This window comes from Anastrepha obliqua, chromosome 1, assembly GCF_027943255.1.
Source record: "Anastrepha obliqua isolate idAnaObli1 chromosome 1, idAnaObli1_1.0, whole genome shotgun sequence".
In the NCBI taxonomy this organism is placed as follows: domain Eukaryota; kingdom Metazoa; phylum Arthropoda; class Insecta; order Diptera; family Tephritidae; genus Anastrepha; species Anastrepha obliqua.
The window spans coordinates 84,661,363-84,684,775 of NC_072892.1; the positions used below are offsets into that span (position 1 = coordinate 84,661,363).

At 34.7% G+C, this 23,413-nt stretch overlaps 1 protein-coding gene across 2 annotated transcripts in view; it reads left to right on the plus strand.

Moving 5' to 3' along the window:
• Positions 1-21,487, plus strand: part of LOC129235879 (sodium-independent sulfate anion transporter) — a 38,517-nt gene extending 17,030 nt beyond the window's left edge. Inside the window, exons 1-6 of one of the 2 annotated variants that reach the window (XM_054869937.1) lie at positions 11,539-11,675; positions 11,811-12,231; positions 19,398-20,175; positions 20,244-20,546; positions 20,614-20,759; positions 20,829-21,487. In XM_054869937.1, coding sequence (XP_054725912.1) covers positions 11,869-12,231; positions 19,398-20,175; positions 20,244-20,546; positions 20,614-20,759; positions 20,829-21,170 — 1,932 coding nt within the window. In that variant the 5' untranslated portion in view covers positions 11,539-11,675; positions 11,811-11,868 and the 3' untranslated portion in view covers positions 21,171-21,487. Of the gene's footprint in view, positions 1-11,538; positions 11,676-11,810; positions 12,232-19,397; positions 20,176-20,243; positions 20,547-20,613; positions 20,760-20,828 lie in introns of those variants that run through there. The other variant, XM_054869938.1, reaches the window with a different exon arrangement.
• Positions 21,488-23,413: the final 1,926 nt, after the last annotated feature.

The window sequence follows — 23,413 nt, forward strand, 5'->3', positions numbered from 1 at the left end:
CTCAAATAGTTTCTATTTCAAATAGTTCAAATATCCATTAAACAGACTGTACATCATACCAAATCAGTAAGATCACCTCAGCTCTTACATGCTAAATTTGAGTCATCAATATCTGAATACCAATTCTTTGTTTTCGTTATTCGGAATAGTTTATTATGTTGAATAGATATAAATAAATAAGCAAATAGTTGCATGCCAATACCCTCACTACAAACAACGCCCATTTTAACTCTCTTACTTTCTTACTTACTTTCCTCACAAAGCAGCTGATATTTCTGTTAAGTTAGGTAAGCTCTTTGCCTCTCAATACTTTATGAAAATTCTGTTTTACATTATCACTCTCGCCATTAGTTATGTTAAAGTTATATTTGCTTGCACTTAGAAGAAGGCACTTATTTTCATATATTAAATATTTTTATACTTGCATATATGTACTTATATTTTTATACTGTCCCAAAAAACGAGGCATTTAAGCAGCTGCTAACTTCTGTTCTCTGGCAACAAAATTTTATTTCACATGAATAATCAACAGCAGTTATTATCTAAAATAAGCATATCAAAATAAAGAGAACCAAAATAGGAAAATTTAGAATAAAAAAGTCCTTAATGGAAGAAGATGCTTGCATAGAGAATTAAGAAATAGTGGCATTGTTGATTGAGGTGATGAAAACCACCTTCTTTCTTTAGGGCTTTAGTACTTCAGTTATTTACGCATTCCACTGTTAAAGCAAAGAATTGCGGATAATTTTTATTTGAATACAGTTTTTAAATTCGACAAACTGCCACTTCTCACGAAATTTTAAACAGCAAATGCAATTGAAGCAGTTGCGAATAAATGTTGCTAGCATCACGTTGGCAACATGTTGCGTTCATAGCTTTTTATTGTGAAGTTTCACATATATTTTATGGCGTGAATTTTTATATGAATTTTGATAGCTGTTGCATGTGAAATAAGAGCTGAGTACTATTCCCAATACCTATTACTAAACAGATACTAGTAATAATAATTGGCGTTTACACCTTTGTTGGTGGTTTGGCAAAGATCCTCCTCCCATTTGTGGTGTGCATCTTGATGTTTTTCTGCAAATACAAAATACTTACAGATAAGACTCAAAAGTAAATTTGATTTCAGCTTAGACAAATTACAGATCTTGGAAAGCGAAATCAAGATCAAGTCCATTAAACATTCAATTAATTTATTAATAGTCATAATAATAAGGCCGTAATTTAAATAATTTAATTTAAAAATTTTGGAATCCCACGGAAAATGAAAACGCAATAACCTTTGGGGAATATTGAAGCTTATCTGTTCTAGTAGATCTGGACAGTGATACCACAAACAATGTCGGAGATAAACATCGGTGAGCAAAGTAGATTTTAAATTTAATAGCTACATTTGCAGACAACTGCCAGCTAATAGCAACTAAGAAGCAGCAAAAACACTGCAAAATACGCTATTAGCTACAACAATTTGGTTTGAAAAATGGGGCGACAATGTGAATAAAGAGAAAATCTGCCAGACAGCCTATCCAAATTAACGGAAAAGGCATAAAAATACTCTCAAGTGCAAACTTACGTGGAAATAGCACATATTGAACAAGAGAAATGCGATGAAAAAGCAATTCCGACAACTCAAATAGCTATCAGGAAAACAATCAAGCCTAAGCTCATTTAATAAGCAAATAATATACTCGTATAAATCAATATTAAGACCGGCATAGGCATCCGGACTAGAGATATATGAGACTGCCAGTAAATCAAAACAACAAATTGTACAGAGAAATCAATCTAAGATACTAGGAACAATCACAAATGCAAATTGGTACATAAGAATAGACACATTCACTGGAGCAGTAAAGAGAAGCAGCAGTAAGCATATCATCTGACTACTGGAGTAAAAAAACATAAAAATGAGACTACTACCGGGAATGGAACTTCAACCAAGAAGATCAAAGCTCAAAACAACCACAGATCTTGCTCGTATTTTAATATTATTATAATTATAGGAATCCATGTTGTTTGTCCAGAGCAAAACGACAAAGCTGCGTCGAACTCTTTCTATCCTTTGGGAATAAACAGTATGAATTGGATTCGAAATTACCGAGTCGTACTCCACCTTTAGCTTCGCCAGAGAATTATAAAGCATTTTCCTAGTACAAGGGCCCGTAAAATCTCGCCCATAACGTCCCAAAAGGCCAATATGGGAATAGGGGAGAAACGCAATTTTCATGTCGGTAGATCAATTCTTAATTCTTCAAGGGTCAAGTTTACAAACTCAATACAAATCTGACTATGCTTATGTAGTTCTGATCTTCATTTAGACGTTTACGGCTTTTTGGATCGAAACTAGGAAAATTGAGGAAGGAAATTCCGCAAGCTCTCAATATGCAGATACCATGGCTACAATTTTCCCCTCGTCAACTCAAGAATTGGCATTTCTTTAATTGAAGTTTTGAGAAAGGCTAATAACGGAATAAATTGGATCAACTTTTACAATAAACTTTGAGTTTTTAAATTTCAATATTGGCGCTTGTAATGAGACTTCCCATGTGTCCGTACCTGCATTCGTATCATTGTTGCAATTTTTTTCTCTGTATTTTATTCGTTTTTTGTGTATTTATGTGTTCGTAAGAAGCGTGTACGTAAATTTAAGTCATTGTAATGTAAATTTATATAATACATACAAATATGCATTCATACATGCTTACACATATACTATGCAGTTGAGCGCTGCCCTTTCTTTCGTTTGCACACATCCAGCTAGTGCGAGTATGTTGAGCAAATAATTTTTTATTTCGCACAAGCCACTCAACGCAAGTTCATATCCTCGAGTAAATCGAACTGTTCCAACTTGGTGCAGTGGAAATGCTTTTGGCCGTCTACTCACTGCAGTTGTAGACTCCTATACACACAACGAACAAAATCATGCCTTAGTCTACAGCCACTGCACTCTCCATGCATTTCTCGCTAGTTGAAAGACAGTTTCGTGATGATATAAAACCAGTTTATTGGTGCAACTACCCATGCTTACAAATTTACCATAAGGGCACAATTCGGGACGAATGGATTTCCTTGCTTGGTGCTGCCTCATCGTTTAACGCGTGTCCGGCTATAAAAAACTTGACTTTCACGTGACCGTATTCGATATTTACGTATAGTTTGTTTACTGTTGTTTGTTTTTGATGATATCACAACTTTTGTGCCCATTCTTTTGATGGCTGTTTTAACTTTTGTTATTGGCCATTATTTGTCTCTGCGACCGTCTGACATGGCACGTGAGCATCATATGGAGAGGAGCATGCGCAGAAAGTAGGATCAAAATTAAGTAAATAAACAAATAAGTGTATGTGCCATAGTGCGTGCTTATGTAAGTAATGAAAAATATCAGTATAATACATACATACTTACATATATTCGTGTGTAATGCAATCAATTACTGGCAATGAATATCAGAAGTAGCTGTTGCAACAGTCGCTGGAGACTTCGTAAAGTTAAATTATTTATGTATAAATGTGTGTCGACTGGTTCTCTTCGACTGGACATGGGACTTTCAAGAATTATTCTTGGGCTATTATTATTTTTTTTTTTCAAAAGACCCCAAAAAAAAATACAATTAAAATGTAAATAAGTAAAATATGTATAAAATAAAATTAAGTTGTTTATAATTGTCACATCATTATACATAGGGTGCTACTCTGCTGGTAAATCTTGGCGGCATTTCTTCATTAAATCTTGCACTTTTCGGAGGCGGGGAGAACTCTCCAATTAATAGAAGAAAGATAAGGGATGTGTCAAATCTTATGGAGTTGCCATAGTGAGCATAAGTGAACTTAAGTGCTGCATCAAACTTTTGCGGAAGGAATTCCTTTTCTTCAGATGAGGTAGAGTCATTATTATTATGACAGTAACTCACTCGTTGATCATACTTAGTAATATAGGAATATTATTTACGGCAATTTATTTGAATGGCTTCATAAAAATGTTGCCGGAATCGTTTAGCTGAGCAGTGTTTCTCTTTAAATCGCTGCTTTGATTTGGTCGCATTTTAAGATATTTGCAAGAAATAGCAATTGAGTGCTTGAATATGATATAATCAGCTTAATTTTCCATTTTCAGATTACGTTGTCGCAGTGCAATTAGAAATGAAACTTTTGTAATAGTCTGTTAATTTACTTGACAATAACAATCGTTTGTGGTAAATTGCGTTACCAACGGAACAATAAGAAAAAGTCTAAATATTTTCTTGAAACTGTAAAATGTTTAAAATGAAGCCCAGACTATTGAAACTAAATGTGAACTTTCAAATTTAAGATGATTTTAAAAGAGCTGGAACTAAAACCAAATTTTTAAAGAAACCAACAAAAAGAGCCAAACTTGTCTCAAAAGCACCAGTTCTTCATTCGCGAATGCACGACAATCACAATTTTTTACCTACTTTTTCACTTTTCAACAAACTGCATTTACTTCTTCGTGTAATTTCTTCAAACTTCTTTGTCGTATTCGTGAACGTAAACGACACAGAAAATGGTGGAATGTTCACGTTGTTGAATAAATTCAAAGATGTATAAATATGAACGTTCTTAAATTAATATTTCCGAGCACTGCTTATAACATAATTATTTAATACTACAATTCATGCAAAAAAATAATTGAATAATAATAATAATTTTTTTTTTTTTACAAAATAAAACGCTATTAGCCACTTATTCCAATTAAGTAATTTACTATTTTGAATGTAAAAAATTTTTAATTGCACGGTGCAATTCAAAATTTGGACAAAGGTGTGGACAGCTGGCCTTACTTAATCGGGGTCTTCTAAATTCAATAATGTCTTCTGTTTTATCAGATTTACTCCCATTTTCGAGAAAATGGTAATAGAAATGTGCGGCGGCTGAGATTCTCATGTTTGAACAATCGTGTCGCTGGGAGCTATATGTTAAAGTGATCCAATATTGATGCTTGTTAGAAATGACTGAGATTATATTAAAAACAGTCCCCTACAAAATTTTAGCCGAAAAGCTTTAAGGGGGGAAGCTGGTCTAGAATTTTGAAAAAATCGAAAAATTTTTTTTTGTCTTAAAAGGTGCTTTAGGGTCTTAGAAATAATACACCAAGTGAGGGATGCCAGCAAAAATGTCTAAATGCCCAAATTTTTCATTCGACGGCAGTGCCTCGCAGGTATGCCCCGAACGCTACTTACAACTTTAAACGCGTTTTTCTCGAAATCACTTTTTTTAAACTGGCCGAAGACATAACTCGAACAAATCTTTACCGATTCTTACGAAATTTTGACAATACATTCGAAATACCTTTCTCCGGAGACGTAGTAGGATTTTTTATTTATATTACATAGTTTTTTTTTAATCAACAATTTTATGTCGTTCTTTATAGTGAAAATTGTAACTTTTTGTTCAAACGTGCACCATTTCGCGAAAAAACAAAATATCGAAAAAATCCTACGTACGTCTCTTTCTGTTGTTATATAGAAACTAAAAAAATTTTATTTTTTGATCCAGGACAAAAATTAAGGAGTTTACGTCTTCGGCAATGGACCCACTAGAAAAAAAGGCGCCTTAGGAGAACTGCTGGACAGCGGCCATTTTGAAATTAATTCAGACGAAAAATTTTGTATTTGTACCATGAAAGCTATATTATTAAACCTATTCCACAGATTTTCGATTGATTCCTTTGTTGAGTCAAAATAAATTCATAAAATATGCCCATTTTTTGCGCTCTAGACCAGCTTCCCCCCTTAAAACTGGGGTATTTATTTACAAAAAAGCTAAAATTCAAGTTAAATTGTTAAAAATCCACTAAAATAAAAACTAAAAAAATATTAAAATATATTGAAAATAATTATTTTCATTATACACAAGATGGCGCAAAATTAATGACCCTTAATGAGCCGGAAGATTTATAATTTTTTCAAATGGCATCGTACGTACATATATCATCTTTGGCACTTGTGAACTAGACGGTTGCAGTATACAAAAAAAAAAAAATAAGCAATGGAGTGCATAAAGAACAAAATAAAGATTTCCATCACTAAAAACTTTTTTTAAATAAAATTTATTGGTGATTAATTTTGCGCCACCTTGTAGAATAGTAGTTTTAAACAATTTTCTCATTTAAAAATGTATAATGTAAGAAAATTTTCAAATACCGTTTTCTCTAAAACTTTAGTAAATCTGACAAAATGGGGGATGTCATTGAATTTAAAAATCCTCAATTAAGTGGGAACAACTTTCAAAACCCTCGCTCAATACAAAATTATTAAATCCGAGCACTGTGTTAATTGTGTCGGTTTTAATCAAAGAGAACTTTTATCGATCAACGATAATTTAAAAGTGCGCTTCTGAAAGAAAGCTTCGTTTGACAAATATAGTCATTACTCGTAATCTTCAATGATCAGTTAACAAAAAACATTTCACTGACTTTTTTTCTGCGCATACATACAAATCTTAAATTTTGTTAATTTACGTAATATATATGTATGTACGTATATTAAGGTACGAATTGCCGTACTTCGATTGCACTTCGTTACTTTTCAATGCGACAGAATTATCATTAAGAAATGCAGTAATATAATATTGATCAAAAGAAATGTTTCTGGATGGAAATACAAAAAAAAATAATTATTCAATTTTGTTTTTGAATAACGTTACTTTACTTTTCTAAATAAAAAAAATATTTATTTCGATCTTTACGGACTCCATTACTTGTCTGTTTGTATAAAGTACTTCAGCTTTCTAGTTCATAAGTGTCAAATATGATTGCAGAAATTATAAATCCTCCATTTACAAAAATTATAAATCTTTCGATAGGAGATTTTGCGCCACCTTGTAATATTAAGAATTTCGAAAGCAATCAACATCATTTTTTAAGCCGCACACACTAAAGTTCTAAAAGTTGCATATTAATGCCAAATGAGGTCAAATCTTGAACTACTGAATCATCAACCACTGATTCACTAGCCAAATTTATAACTCCAATCGATGTGTGTGCTTCCCCACAAAGTTTGCTTTCAACTTTTCAATGCGGCTTTATCGTCTTTTCCAAAAAACGTCTACTTCGGCTTAAATCAATTTTTTACAACAAGTAATAAAATTACACGTTTGCGCATCTTTAATATAATTCGTGGAATTTCTTAAGAGAAAGCCTCCGTAAAAGGTACGAGTATAAGTAGAAACTGGCCACTAATTTGTTTGTTTATTTTTTCTTGTTTTCGAATATGCATTTTATCCAAAATAAAAGAGAGTTCGTTGCACCAAGATTTGGATCGCACTGAAACGGAAATTTCTGCATTAAAATATTCGTGAAGTGGATTAATAAAACCTGGTCGGCGGTTAAATAAGCCTTACAGTTTTTATTTTCGTCTTCTTAAAGCCATTAATTTTGAATTTCGTTGTCACGTGACGTAAATGCCACAATTCCTTTGCTCTTCTTCGGGACAAAGTACAGTATGCAATAAACGTCCATGGCAAACATTAAAATTTTGCACAAAGGCCACAGACGATACATTTTCTGACCAGCGCTGCGCTTTTTGCGCACACACACGCCTAATGACTTGCATGATTGTGAAATCGAAGTAATTTTCGTTATAGGTACTTAATTTCGTATTACTTAATTGGTTGTTTTTATAAGTACTTCTTTTTTTGTTTTGCTAATTAGCTTTGTGCCATTAGAACATTCGAGTTACTCACAATTGCTTTGGCTCTAATTATTAATTACAGCCAGATGGTACTGAAAAACAAGGAAGTGGTTAAAATAAATTCAGTGGCTGCCTTTTTGACCCTAAGGTGCTCGCGCTTTCAGCATTTTGAGACATGCGAGAAGTTGCTTAAAATTGAGGAATGTTTATCTAAATTTTTCCAAAGTTTTATTTTTGTCTAAAAAACTTTTAGACTCCTAAAGTTGAAATACATGAAATTAAACATATGAATCTAACTGTGAATATTAGTACGAATTTAATAAGAGTAAGAATAATAATATGAATCTAAATAAATATAAATGAAAATGAATTGGCCACGGGCACATTTGCCGTAACGTTGATTCTCTAGATTAGAAGTTTTCCTCTTGTAAATACCTCGTAACGTAAGCCCTACAGTATAAGAGATACTTCTATTAAATCTTCTTCTATATTTTTCCATAAATAGAGGGACCTACAGTTTTAAGCCGCCTGCATATGGCAGATGAGTTTTTTCTGAGGAACTTTTTCATATCAGAAATACACTCGGAGATTTACCATTGCCTGCCGAGGGGCCTTAGAAAAATTATTTTCTATAATTTTGGTGTTTCGTATCCGTAATGGGTTTCGAAGCCGCACACTACCGACTAGTAGTCACGTATAAATCGATTCGACTACGGTGGCTCAAAGCTAAATAATAACAAAGGTAGTGAAATTCAGTCAAGACAACTTTTGCTAAGACTGCCAGCCCACCAAAAAGAAATTTTCTCGCTGGCTCGACAATTATCCTGGCAGCCAAGCTGCTATGAAATGCTTCCAATTTAACAGTACAACACCAATCCTTTAGAACGGAGGGAGTTCTGAATTTGCATCACGGGTTTCAGGTTACAGGCGCATTCCAGGATGTCGTTTCGCATATGGACTGGTATGGAAAGGGATCAATTTACTCTTTACTCTTACTAGAATGCAAGCATACATATTACTATTATTTTGCAATCAATCCAAAATTGGCACCGACGGATTCAACTAGTTCAGCTTATGAAGGAGCCACAAAAGATGCTGGAACTGTCTTGCCTTGACACTTAAAACCAATTTATCTGTCAAACCTGTGGTTTTAAACATTTAAAGATTAGCACTTATTAGAATACAAAATGCCGACATAGACAAACCAGCTGCCGCCACAATAACCGCATCGACTTTTACGGAAAGGCGAAATTACGCATGATTTACGACATTCACGCTCCATGTAGACACCGCTACTTTGTTCTTGTCGAATTTGACAATGCAGTGACGTCAGTAGAATAAAAATTTTTTTGTTTACAAGTTAATTGTTTATGAATATTAAGTGAATGGTTTTGCGAATATTGGGATTTTTAACTTTTTTTAAATTAAACAAATAATAAAAAATAAGTGCGGCGGGTTAAATTGCGAACGTACGAGTGATAATAAAAGCACCAAATGCAGGATTTTTGCTTTCCCGGCTGATGACGCTGTGGCAAGAATGTAGGTAGAATTTTGCCGGCAAGATAACCCATTTAATTTGAGCTCGAGCGTGATTCGCATGAATCACTTCACGGACAGCCATCAACAAACTCTTTAATCAAGCAATTAATTTATTTATTACAATTTGACATTGCCCAAGCCTCAGTTGCAAACAAATAAAAAGAAAAAAGGTGCTTGTGTTTGACAGTTTCCACTTCCCTTCGCTTGCTCTGCCTCTTCGTTTTGTTTGCTTTTTTTGTGTGCTGACGTCACGGTACTTGGGAAGACATAATCTAGTATTCTATCATTATTGGGCTCTATGTACAATGGAATTGGACCTAGGAATGGAGGGCAAAATATCTTGATCGCTCTAGGCTCAGCGAAAGGTATATAATAGCACACTCTCTACTGGATATACTCGGCAAAGGGATTGAGAGACACAGAAGCAAGAATAAAGTGGAAATTGTAGTTACTATATCTGTCACTAAGTCATAGCGGATTTTTTACGTAATTTGTATAGCTTTAGGGGAACGTAAGGGAAGAGTGAAGATCCTGCGGTCAAATTCCCCCTCAAATACTCCCTCTTTTCGTGGTACAGTGTTGAAAAAGAGAAGCAAGTTTTCACGTCAAGACAAAAAGGTAAATTACAGAAACTGCTGCGGTTTGTTTGATTGACTTCCCGTTGTTTTTTTTTTTCCTTTTAAATTCAGGTGCTCTAAAATTATCTGCATTTACTACTTCAACATAAAAAATCCAAAACTGCGAAAAGTGGTGGGATTGACCGACTGGCTGCATTGAAACTGAGTCATTTAAAATTAATTAATTATAAAGCCAGCATTCTTGGTTTGTAAATACTGAGACTCCTGAGTTGTTGTTTACTACACAAAGTATATTTGTACTCTTCTTTTTAATCAATTACAACTTTTGAATGAAATCATTCTAAATACAAGCCGTACTTGCGGGCTTTGTAACGAGCGTCGAGTTTCTTAAATTCCGGCCAGGCGCATCTTATTTTTAAACACCTGCAACAGCATTGCGATACCTTTTTTTTTTGTAATATGTGGTATCAGTGATTTTACGTAACAAGGTCTTATTGTGCATAATTGATTTTCTTCTTATAAGTATGACAATAACAGGTAGCAACAACAACCGGAGCTGATTAAATGCGTCACAAGCTTTTATGCAAGTCTGGTAAATTTTTGATCACACGAACACTTACATTACGGTACAGAGGGTTTGGGGCGAATGTGAAATTGCAGTTGTGATTTTCATAATTACAACATCACATGGCAAACATTCCAACTGAAGTGACCTGAAGTGACATGTTTTTGCTGTCTTCCCAGAGTTGTTATTAAAATCGCGTTATAGTAAGCTTAATTCTTTTTTTTTTTGCTTTCGTTTTTGTGTTTGAGTCAGTAGCTGAGGCGATTGAAGGTATTGCGGCACGTGCTGCTGTTGCCACCCATAATTCCCACAATGACTGACAATAGCAGTGGCTTTACAAGTGCAGCACGCTTTTCTTGCTTACGTTTCAATGTCGTGATTCAAGTTTGATCAAGTGTCGATCGGTGGGAGAGTTCACACGATCACTTAACGAATGTGGATGTAAAAAATGTCCTCTAGACAGGGAACCATAAATGGTTCAATTTTCATAAGCACTTTTTAAGTACAACTGCAATTATTTAATTTCGCGGGAAAGCGCATTTAGATTCTAACCTCTGAAAGCTAATCAAAGTACGCTGCTAATGTCAATCTATATTTAATTAATTTTGATTACTTTTTAATTCCGCCCACTGGGTTGTGGTGATTGTTGATATTCATTTGTTGGTAGTGTAATTTCGTAAGTTGTAATTATGTATATATGCATATATACATATGTACATTTGTGAATTACCTCCAAGTGTTAAGTGCTTGCTACGCGCACGTTCTGCTTTTTTCTTTCTGTTTTGTGCTCCGCGGTCGTCATCAGTATTGATGAACGAATGTACGAACGAATGTACGAACGAATGTACGAACGAATTACGGCTCGCCGATAAAGCCTCCTCACTCAACAGGTGAACTGTATGCACACACATTCAGCTGTGCGCGCGCCATTGACCATAAAGGGTTCGGCTTTAAGACGTGAATGATCAATGATCGTGCGACTAAACCAACTTACGAGTCGATTTCGGTTACAAAAACCACCTATTAAAAACGCAGTTACAGGCAGTTGCAGACAGACGTGAACTAATTTCAGCTGTTGCTGCTGTTGTTTTCGCTGCATTCCGAGTGTCAAGTTCGTGTATACGGGATTTCCGCTCTTTCCAGAACTGATACAACCGTTCAAAGCGCTGCAAGATCGCCGTAGTTTTTACACTTGACACGCCCTGAGATTGTGGCATTCGCGCACTCGACGTTGAGTTAGTGACACACGTTTAACGCCGGTAATCCTCGCAAAACATACGCGTCCCTACTTAAGTGATAATAAATTATACCTCCTCGTACTTGATGTATTGCATATTTTAGTGTACGTAAATCATAACTTACAAGCTGTTATAATCTGTATCTTTGGTTAAATAATATAAGGACACGCGTGTTAATATACTACTCAAGTAATTCTAAATAAAGTGGTTTGTTCTTCTTTTTAACTCTTCAATTGCAGTGTAAACAAATTATTCTTAGTGAATTGATAAACACACCAAATTCGCACTAGTCGACAAATGACTTCAGACAGATTGAGTACGGTGAACCCCAGTGGTCAAGGCAACGACAATTACGGTTTGGAAGTATCCGTAGATATACCACCAAATGGTCTATATTCAGGCAGCAGTGATTGTATAATCCAGGATGATGATCCCAAAAATAAACGCGGCTGTTGTAATACAACTGGTGATTGGCTAAATCGCACTGCTTCGAATGTTTTTCGCAAAAAAACGCTCTACAAACGGTTGCCAATACTAGAGTGGTTACCCAAATATGATCGACAGGATTTTGTCGGTGATTTGGTGGCTGGTATAACCGTCGGTTTAACTGTGATACCTCAGGGATTGGCTTATGCAGGCATAACAGGTCTTGACCTACAGGTGAGTGTAATGAAATGTTTGTATGTTAAAATGTGATAGCATCAGTGATATAAAAAGTAAAGAAGAGTTATGAACTATAGTTCGGTTCCTTACCAATGCTTAAGTGGATAGTGCATTGATCTAAGGAGTTCAATGATCACTGTCTTTTTTTTTTATGCAGTCTGTGATAAATATTACAATCTTAGATGATTGCCTACTAAAGTTAGCCTATATAATGTAGAAGACATTTTTACGTTCAAGAGAGCAATAGTTCCTTGCTAGCAATATTAGCTACAAGCTAAATAAAATAAAAGAAAAATAAACTACGCACTATTTCCTTTGGTAGAGATGGAACCAAACGCGAAATATTATTTAATTCAAAAAATGTTTTCCTTAAATGAGAATTTTTGTAGTAATTTGAACTGCGTATACCCATACAAACTCTTGAAAAGTGTCTAAGGTTACGAGTCGGTACATTGAAATGTAGAAACCATAGCTACTCGCAGTATAATAATCACTGTAAATTAGGGTCAATATGAAAATAATCCTTTCTTTCTCAATATAAATTTGTCTATCTTCATAATCGCAGAGATATAATTGGCGTATTTTTCTTGGTTAAAATACTGCATGAAATGGCCAATGAAATAAGTCCCTGTTAGCATGCTTCTGGTTAGTTTTTGTAATTTGGAATACTCCATTTAGGGCTGATTTGTCAGTTAAACTCTACCATGACAACTAATTTTAATGCGACAATTAAGTACATTTTGGGTATCTTTTAAAGTTTATTAAATTTTCTTGACGGTATTTAAAGGATGGTTGGTGTGCGCTTTAAAATTCGTAGTAAGGTTTAAATAAAACGAATTGACTAAAGCGAACTAAAATTAATTACTGTAGCCTATTGAACCATCCATGGATGTTAGGAAGGGCTCTAGGATAGATTAGGCGGTAGAGGGGTTTTACGTGCTACCTATATATGAAAGAAACTTGTGCACGGCTCATATCTGGGAAGTCTACATCTCGTTCCATCTTTTCTATCAAAATAAACGATTTTTTTTTACGGATAGATCATGAAATTCCAGAGTACATTATCTACAAATGTGCAGCTCTTGCAAGACGAAGATTCGTACACCTAGGTATGGCGACTCTAAATCCATTAGTAATATTGGACAAAAAGCCTGAAAAGGTACACAAATTCATCAGAAGCGGTCATGTACAATATACAACATCAGGTGTCACAGTGCATAATACACCATTAATAATAATTATTATGAAACTGATATAAGTTCTGCATCAGTTAACTGGTGCAAATCCATGACTTTTTCCTTTAGGAAAGTAGTCAAGCGATCAGAGATTTGCTCATGAAAATTTTTATATATTCGATTCCTTTATGGTTAATGTCCTGGTAATAAATTTTCACGAATTTATCAATGCTGTGTGGTATAAATAAATATAAGCTAGTTAATTAGCTAAATTAAGGAGTTTTTAGCTTCAAAGCTAATCATTTGTTATATTACATTAGATTTACCTAATAATATAACATTTAGATGCACATACAGGGTTTGATTAAAAGGTAATGAGCCTTATTTTTTTAAGCAGTTTTATTAAACCTTTTGGCTTATGCAACTAATATTCTTCAAAATAGGAGCCCTGAGCGTCAATACACCGCTGATAGCGGTCCTTCCACTGCAGGAAACATTTTTTAAACTCATCCGCCGGAATCGTGTTCATTTCGGCTGTCACAGTTTTTTGGATCGCCTCGATGGAGTCGAAACGCCTCCCCTTCAGCTTTCTTTTCAGGCGCGGGAACAAGAAGAAGTTCGGAGGGGACAGGTCTGGGCTGTAGGGAGGGTGGGGAAGCACCGGAACCCCCATCTTGGCCAATGCAGAGGTGCAGAGGAAGGCGGTCGTTTGCGTCGTCGAAGGCCTTCTAGGACGCTGTTCGTCTTCGACGTCCTCCCGGCCTTCCTTGAACGACTTGTGCCCCGTAAGCCTCCTTGAGTAGCCCAATGGTTTCGGTACTCGTTTTGTTTAGCTTTACACAAAATTTGATCGAGTAACGTTGCTCCAACGATCGCTGCATTTTCGCCACTGCAAAATCCTAACACACTTTTAAAACAGCTTTCACGCGCGGAGCTATGTTGACTGCACCGCTGTTGCCAGCGAACTGGGATCGGTTTCTAGTGGAAAGGGAAGGTCCAACGATCATTTTCCCCCACTAGCCGATTCGGTTGATCGCTTGGCAGACGCTCCGCGCGCGAAGGCTCATTACTTTTCAATCAAACCCTGTACATCTAAATTTGTATATATTAATACATACCTATAAGTAAACTTAACGCTCTTCATTTATGATAGTTTGAATTTTTTATGCACACATATGATCTCACTTCATCTTTTTACAAATTGCAAAATTTCATAAAAATCTGAGGCCATAATACACATTTAAACGCAAAAAGAACCCCTGAAACAAATATTTCAGAGTTCGCTTTCAACCATCGATTTGGCAAACTTTCCAAGTCATGAGCAAATATGAGCAAGCAAATTTTTTTGGAAGAATTAGTTGCTTATTTTTTGTTTAATTTTTCGACTTGGCACGTCTTTTGTTAGCCACTAAATTGCTTGCTTTTCTCAAAATATTTAATCAATAACATCATGAATTTTTTTTTTTAATTTTTCAACGGCAAGACCGGAGTGTACTGTTGCCCCGTATTTCGGTTATGAAGAATATCACCAGTGCTTTAAGTTTTTTGCATGCTTTCAGACTTTTTTTCTTTAAATGTTGCCTATAAGGAACATGACTAAATACATGAATTATACATAATAAGTAAACCGTTGCTTAACCCTCAGGCGGACGCTATTTTTAAAACCTTCGATGGGGCACCCGGACCTGGTATTTTCTCAATAGAAATCCATAGTTGAAAGAAACTACCTGGAACCTCAAGTCGTTAGCTATAATAGAAATATGTTCCAAGGTCGAAGCTTAAACCGTTGTCGGCTAATTTTACACGTCGAACACTACTGTTGTGGTTGATTTTCCACTTAAAAGTGTCCAAGACTTATTTATTCTAGTTTGATATGTTCTCAAAAGTTATGTAGGCTTACAGATTACTTACATACTAGTGATGTAGTTCGATTCCCCATACCTGAAATACGGCGAGACTGCCCTCTACAGCCATCCCATTTTTTGCGGTTAGAACAGTGGTTACAGTCATACCTTTAGTCACCATTTGAATAAAATTTCAATAAAATACTAAATTTTTCTATGTTATATTAGAATTTATTATTCAAAGCAAAGCCTTTCAAAATCACTTAAGTTGTTGTGTCAAAAGATATAAAAAAGTACGAGCACATTATCGAGTTTCTGATGCGTGCATCAAAGAGATGTTCTTCCAGGGCTGACTGTATAATAATAATTTAAAACAATATTTCTTGTTTGGTAAACACCTCAGATCAGATGGAAAACCAGAGTGTTTTTCCTTATTGGGTTAATTGATTCAATAATGTTCCTGTTTGGTCTCAAAGGGAACGGAAATTAACCCATACAAGTAATTAACCAAATATGTATGTAGCCTTTTATTTTCGTTCATACTCATTCATAAGCTATATACAAATATGTATGTATATACCAGTATATAAGGTATTCATAAGTATTGACGCATGTAAGAATTATTCCCCAGGATTTGCAAAAAGTTTTTTTCAATAAAATACCTGTTTAGCGCTTACGTTTCAAAAGTCTCTTCCTCAAAATAAATATTTCTGTTTTTATTTGAAATATCTTAAAGAAAAGATTTACGCAAATAAAAATTGACCAATTTTTTCGGTCTGCGTAACAAGTTAAAGTAAGCATAAATTTCCATCCATTCGTGTATTTAGAGGAAGGTAAATTAATTTAGTCCATCTGATACCTCACAAAGTTTACGTCATACAAGTGGATTACAAAACAAAATAAATATTAAAATACATTTCCAGCAATTAAGTTGAACTCAATGTAAATATTTTATGTGTCTTTTTGTTTGTTCACCTGTTAGTAACACACCTTAAAGTGTTCATTATTGAATCCTGCTGAGTCAGTAACTAAAAATAAACGTCTGGATGTCATGAAAGGTAATCTCATTATGTGATATTATTTTTCCTGCAATCCAAATAATCACAAAAATAAGTATTGTGATTGTATATAAATATAATTAGTTGAATTTGGTTACCAAAAGAATATTCAAATTATCTTTTCATTTCCTTTGTTTACATCAACTCTTTCGTTTTGAGTTTGCGTTGATTCGAATACGTAAAATTCTACTCGCATACGCGCATCATCTCTCACTAATTTTTTTTTATACGAGTTTGATGTAATGAATTATTATTTTCGCTGTTGTTAAGTAACTCAATCGACTAAGTATGAATTTAATTGTTTCAAGTTGAAAAAAATATATATTTATAATAAATTTAAAAAGAAAGCAAAATTTTCAACGGTCATTCATAAAATGCAAATTAATATTGAGGTATTGAGATTTTTACCAGTTGTGTATTTCATAATATTGTAGCATAGTACCTCATACACTTGTATAAAACAATTTATTGAACTGTATTAAAAATTGGAATGCTCCTTTACAGCGCTCAGAAGAGTTCAAAATGCACTTGTTGACTTAAGCCTATCGATCTCAATCCTGTCTAAGAATTCGAACAAAACACTTGTATTTTATTTTATTGATGTGTTTATGTACGTATGCACCTTTATACTCGTACATATGTACATATGTATATGAATATTATATTTTTAGACGAACGTAGTAGGCGAGCTAATTTTTTTGATTTTTACGACCCCAGAATTTCTCTCTCTTTATTACAATCCCGATATTTTGGGACTAGTTCCGGGATTTGGATATTAATTATTTCTTGTAATGTTTCTAAACAAAATGTATCAATAATGTTTTAGAAGCTCTCCGACTATATAATATTAATAAATCAATGGGTTTTAAATACACTTTTTTAATTTAAACTGAAAAATATTTCATTAGTAACGAAACAAGGACAAATAGTTGAATGTATATGCTTATAATAATACTTTGTATACGTACGTGTATATGTACATCAAATAAAACAAAACCAAAAAATCGAGAGTTTGAGAGTCGCTACAATAAGAATGCTGAGTTATAATAACCCAAAACTACTATTTTATAGACAAAGCCGAGTTTCGTATGAACCCAGAATGCAATCGCTTTTGAAAGCAAAGAAATTGGAGAATGTAATACTTATACAATAGTGCTTGGTATACTTTAGATTAGATTATATTAGATTTATGGAGGGTCGGACAAGTCCAAGCAATCAGTCAGCAAAACCATTATACTACACCCGAATAGACTACAGTGAAAGAAATTGGGAGACAAGATAAATACAGTATGGATGGTAAGACGGAAAAATTGATTTGAACATTCATTGACAAATATTAAGAGATACTGAAGAGTATCAAATATATCCATACTCAGTCCATCGCACCCCAAAAGCCTAACTCTAATTCTAGAGATCGCTGGAGAGCTCCCAACCTTTCGGGAAGATGCTTACTTCAAATAAATATTCATTGACTTTTTGAAAGTAAATAAATAAAAAATTATAATTTCTGCCCTTAAGAATAAATAAATACCAGTCTAACGGTTAGACGCGATAGAAGTGAAACCTTCCGTAAAACAAACTGAGAGAGAATGAGACGAAAGCAGCATTAGGAGCGGGATAATTATAGGTTCATTATAATATTGCTATAAAGTTCATATTTTATTTTCTTCATTTTATTATTATTCATCCTCAATGTTTTCAATTTTAACAAATGATACGAATGGCTTATGATAGCTAAAATATGATACAAATGCTTTGGTTTCGATGTTGTCAACATATCTTTGAAATACCGCGTCAATTGTTATTTTTGATCGTGTTGTCGATTCAGTGCGATTGTTACACATTTTTAAATTGAATGTTGTATTGAGAAAGTCAATTAAAGGAACCGCTGTGTCCAATGCAAAATTTTCGTTAAAATCGCCTCTTAAAATCATTGGAACTTTATCGTAATCTTTTCTAAGTATCCGCGATACTTCTGGTGTATACTTTATAAAATTTTCGTGAATGAATTCCGTGATGCTATTTATTGATTGATTCGGTGAAATATAAATTACCACAATTAAAACTGTTTTTCCCTTGCTCAATCTGGTTTCGCATGCACATATTTCTCCCACTTTAGAGAGCTGAACAGACAGTGATTCTAGTTGCTGTGCATTCAGATATCTGTGGAGTTACAATACGAGCACCGTCATTTTGATTGTGGTATATTGCAACACCGCCTGCAATTGCGGAAAATATTTAAAAATGAAAATATTTACGAATATAAAAATACGGACGCAATACAGCACACGTGGTTGCTATTATGAGCGTCGTAACGCGTATATTACACAGACGTACTAACATATACACAAACATTCGTAGGACGCTTGGTCTAAGCAAGTATTAGATAGTGTAGTATAGGTATACATAATGCCTTCTCGCTCACCGTGGCTCCGTAATACGCAGGCGCGCACACATACGTACTAGCATACATATGTACATCGTATGACGCTTGAACTAAGCACCAAAGCAAGTAATAGGCAGTGTAGTATATATACCACAATACTCACTATACTAGCGTGGCTCAGCAGTACGCAGCCACACACATATACGTATATCAACATATAACGCTTAGTAGCCAAGAATGTCGCTTTTTTGTTTAATCGAGTCTCAAATCACTCCCAACGATTCTAAAGAAGTTTTCACTTCAAAAACTTTAGATCTTTCTGTGTATGGTGAAAAAGCACCGGATCTCTAGAAAAAAACAGCCTGGCGCTTTGTGGTATTTGAAACTTGTAACTTTATTATACCAAAACTCAATCAGTTACTCCACATCCTTCCAAAGACTTATTAAAAATTATGAAATCTTGATGAAATTTTTTTGATTTTTTCTTAATTTTGCCAAAAATTTGGCACTTGGACTTATTCGCGTTTCGTAAGGGAATGGACTATATTTTCATTATAAGTTTAATAAAATTAAAAAAAGAATCAAATAAATGGTCAAAATGTGTCAATAAGCCCTAGCTCTATAGTTATTTAGCTTAATATTTAATAATCGCGAATTACAAAAATCATAATCAAATGCATTTTTTCTTTTTTCTCTTCAGTATGGTCTCTACGGCTGCTTCTTCGGTTGCTTCATTTATGTACTTTTTGGCTCCAGCAAAGATGTACCTGTCGGCCCTACCGCCATTGCCGCACTGCTCGTATTTCAAACTGCAAGGGGTAGCTTGGAGAAAACGATATTACTTACGTTTCTCACTGGCATCATTGAAGTGCTCATGGGCATATTCCAGCTAGGTTTCCTCATAGACTTTGTGTCTGGCCCAGTTAGTGCGGGTTTCACTAGCGCTGTGTCGCTCATCATTTTCACCTCGCAACTCAAGGATATACTGGTTGTGAGCACAGATGGCGATACCTTTGTCGAAATGTGGATTTCAATAGTAAACGATATTCAAAACATTAGCTGGAATGATACGGCTTTGGGCGTTGGTTGCGTCTTTCTGCTGTTGGCCATGCGTTCTATGACTATGGTGAAAATCGGTCCTAAGGAAGGCAAAAAGTGTTGGCAAAGCGTGATTGAGAAGGCTATTTGGTTGATTGGTACATCACGTAACGCTGTACTTGTGATATTGGTTACTATTTTGGGTTACACGTTGCGTAGCTCAGGCAAAGATATTTTCAAAATGGTCGGTTATGTGCCAAAAGGTTTGCCAGAATTCAAAGTACCACCATTCTCTATGACCACCTACACCGACACAACCAGCGGCGAAGTTATTGAGAAGCACGAAAATTTCATACAGATGGTGAGCAGCTTGGGTGCGGGTCTCATAGTAGTGCCGTTGATTTCATTGTTGGAGAATACCGCCTTGGTGCAAGCATTTGGTGAGTTGAAAAGTGGCACAGCCTCAAAGAGAGCAATAATATTAACGGATTTATTTTATATTCAACAGCTGATGGTAAACCCGTTGATGCGAATCAAGAACTTATTGCCATTGGTCTTTGCAACATAGGCAATTCCTTTGCGCAAGGCTTCCGTGGCAATGGACCGATCGCGCGTGGCGCAGTATTGAATGCTAGTGGAGTTAGAACACAGCTATCGAATCTTTACACTGGTATCATTGTCATATTTTCTTTGCTCTGGCTAACACCTGCTTTCCAATATATTCCAAAATCCGCACTGGCCGCTATAATTTTGGCAGCAGTCATCTTCATGGTGCAATACCGCGTCATCAAACCGATGTGGAGAAGTAAAAGTGAGTAGTCAATTTTGCTATTGAATAATATTTTGCTCACCAAACAACTTACATTTTATCCCCATAGAAACTGATCTCATTCCCGGTCTCAGCGCCTTTGTGGCATGCCTATTGTTGCCCCTACAGATCGGCATACTCGTTGGCATTGCCATCAATATCCTCTTTATTCTATATAGTGCGGCGCGTCCAAAACTGCGCATTGAAATTGCAACAGTAAGTAAATTAAAAAAAAAATGTTGTTTTCTTCGAAAATCATCTAATTTGTGACATTTCTCATTTCAGACTTCGAATGACATCAAATATCTCATGCTCACTCCCGATCGCTGTCTGATCTTCCCATCGGTCGAGTTTATGCGAAATGTGATTAACAAACAAGGTCGCAAATCGACGCTACCCGTGGTCATTGATTGCACCTATATATATGGTGCGGACTTCACCGCCGCCAAAGTGGTCTCACAGCTAATTAATGACTTCGAAGCGCGCAATCAGAAGCTCTACTTCTACAATCTGCAGCAACGTGTCGCGCAGGTGTTTGAGGGCCTCAACAATAAGCTGATCGTTATCTACGACGCTGAGCATTTGGAAATGGAGTTATCTGGCAAAGAAAATGAAACAAGGCAGTAGTAACATTGTAGATGTTGTTTGTGTAACAAATTAATTATTAACTAACAACCACTGAAGCAGAAAATCGAGTACTAAAGTGTTAAGTGGCGAAAGTATGTTTGATACCCGTACACTCTTATAAATCGGTTACTTAATACAACCATATCGTCTGCTGTTAAATGGATTTTGTGATATATGTATAGTAATAGCTAAATTTTCGCATTTCAAAATATTTCCCCAGACATTGGCGCCTTGACTTATTTGTAGTGCAGTTTAAATTATTATTTACTTGCTACTACTTCGATATTTCTTTGTTCAGTGATAATTCCGAAATATTTATATTATGTTACTTTATTCCAAAGCAAATATTTTTATTTTTTCGTAAACATCTTTTCTTTTATGTCGGCATTTAAACGAATATTAGGCCTTTAACATCTTTTGTAATATATACAAACACACATACGTATGTATATATTTTTGATTAAATCATTTATCGGCCAATTCGAACTAAACCATGCATACATACACAAACACATGTATATGCTATGGACGTGGTTGCCACAGAGGCAGCAAAGAGAAAGCTACTCATAATCGCCGCATAAATGAACATACACGATGGAGCAAAATTAATCATCCAATTGAAGTTTATTGAATTGAAGATATTTTTACTAAGTAAAAAAATTTTGAGCGATGGTAATCTTCATTTTATCTTAGTTTGGCGTACGATTAATTTTGCGCCACCTTGTGCATACATACACTCATAAAAAAGCACACTGCGTTTTTTAGGATTTTAAGGAAATTATAACTATAAACTCTTATAATTATGAACTCTAATTTCACAATTAAAAGCAAGATGCTTTGACTGCACAAAGGCGTTTACAAAGCTTTGCCTCAACACAGTTATTGCCTAAGAAATAAATATTTTCTGTTACGCACTGCCTCCCAAATAATATTGTTTGCGATATTCTTATGAGTTTCGTTACACATTAATAACCCTGCGAATTATTGTCCAAATATTTTTTTATGTCTGAAAAGAGCTTATGTAAATTATTAAATAAACAAGGAGTTTTGCTGGTTTTAGATTCCTATATTCCAGCTGGGAATGTACAGTGTAAATAAACACCTTTATGGTAACACCTTTAAATAATTATGATAAACGAAAAACAACATAAAATTATAAAAACATTACAAATGGAACAAATATGTATTTCTGTTAGAAAATAATTTGCTAAACTAACAATGTTTTCACTTTTAAAATTTATTATGCGGCTTGCTGCTGGTGCCTGCATCAAATACAATTTTTAATAGAAAAATTCAATCGTAGTATGCATTTGTAAAACACCTAATTGTAATTAAAAATGTACTTATATATATACACAATATATGCATATATGTATCTATTTATAAAAACAAAATATTCACACACATTCTCGAACTCCTATGGCCGCCTTTTTTGCCTAAAAACTTATTGTAAATATTAACTAATGCATTCCCAGATCTGATCGGAGTTATGTGCATAAAAAAATATATATAAGTAGTTGTCAATTTGTATAGTTTTATATACAATTGTTAAGTTTGTCAATTCAACATATAGACGATTAATTTTAAGAACAAAGAACAATAAATATAATACAATATAAAGAACACCTGTTTATGAATTGTCACTGAGAAGTTAGGCGGTCTTGAAATTAATGTTGTACTTTTTTTACGCCTGACACAATAGGACATGGCACTGCCACCGTAACTTTTTTGGTTCATGGTGAAGTTCACGAACGGACAACATTCCAAAATTAATAAAAATTATACAAAAACTCTGACGGGATTATAACAATATGTTGCATCTGTCTGAACTATCAACGCCCTAGTGGATAAATTCGAGTCCACATCCTCTATATTTCATTTCATTTTCATTTTACTTAAGTCTATGATTGCAATAACCAGACAGACCAGATACATATACGAGGGCAGTTCAATAAGTACCCGTGTTTGATGACAAAGGGCGTTCCTGAGGGAAGTGTGTGTTAGCATCGTGTGCTGCCATTTATCAAATGACGCAAAACAAATTTCAGACTGATTGATAGGTTAGTTTGGATGTGGCAGCTTTCGAGTAGCGTGATTTTCGCTAAGAGTCTAAAATATAACAATACAATTATTTTCAGAAAATTTTTCTAAAACTCATTCCACCGTGGGACTTTGTATATTCATAGAAATAAAGATATACTCGTACTGCCCTCTTGGGACATCATACTTTTTAAAAATGCTTT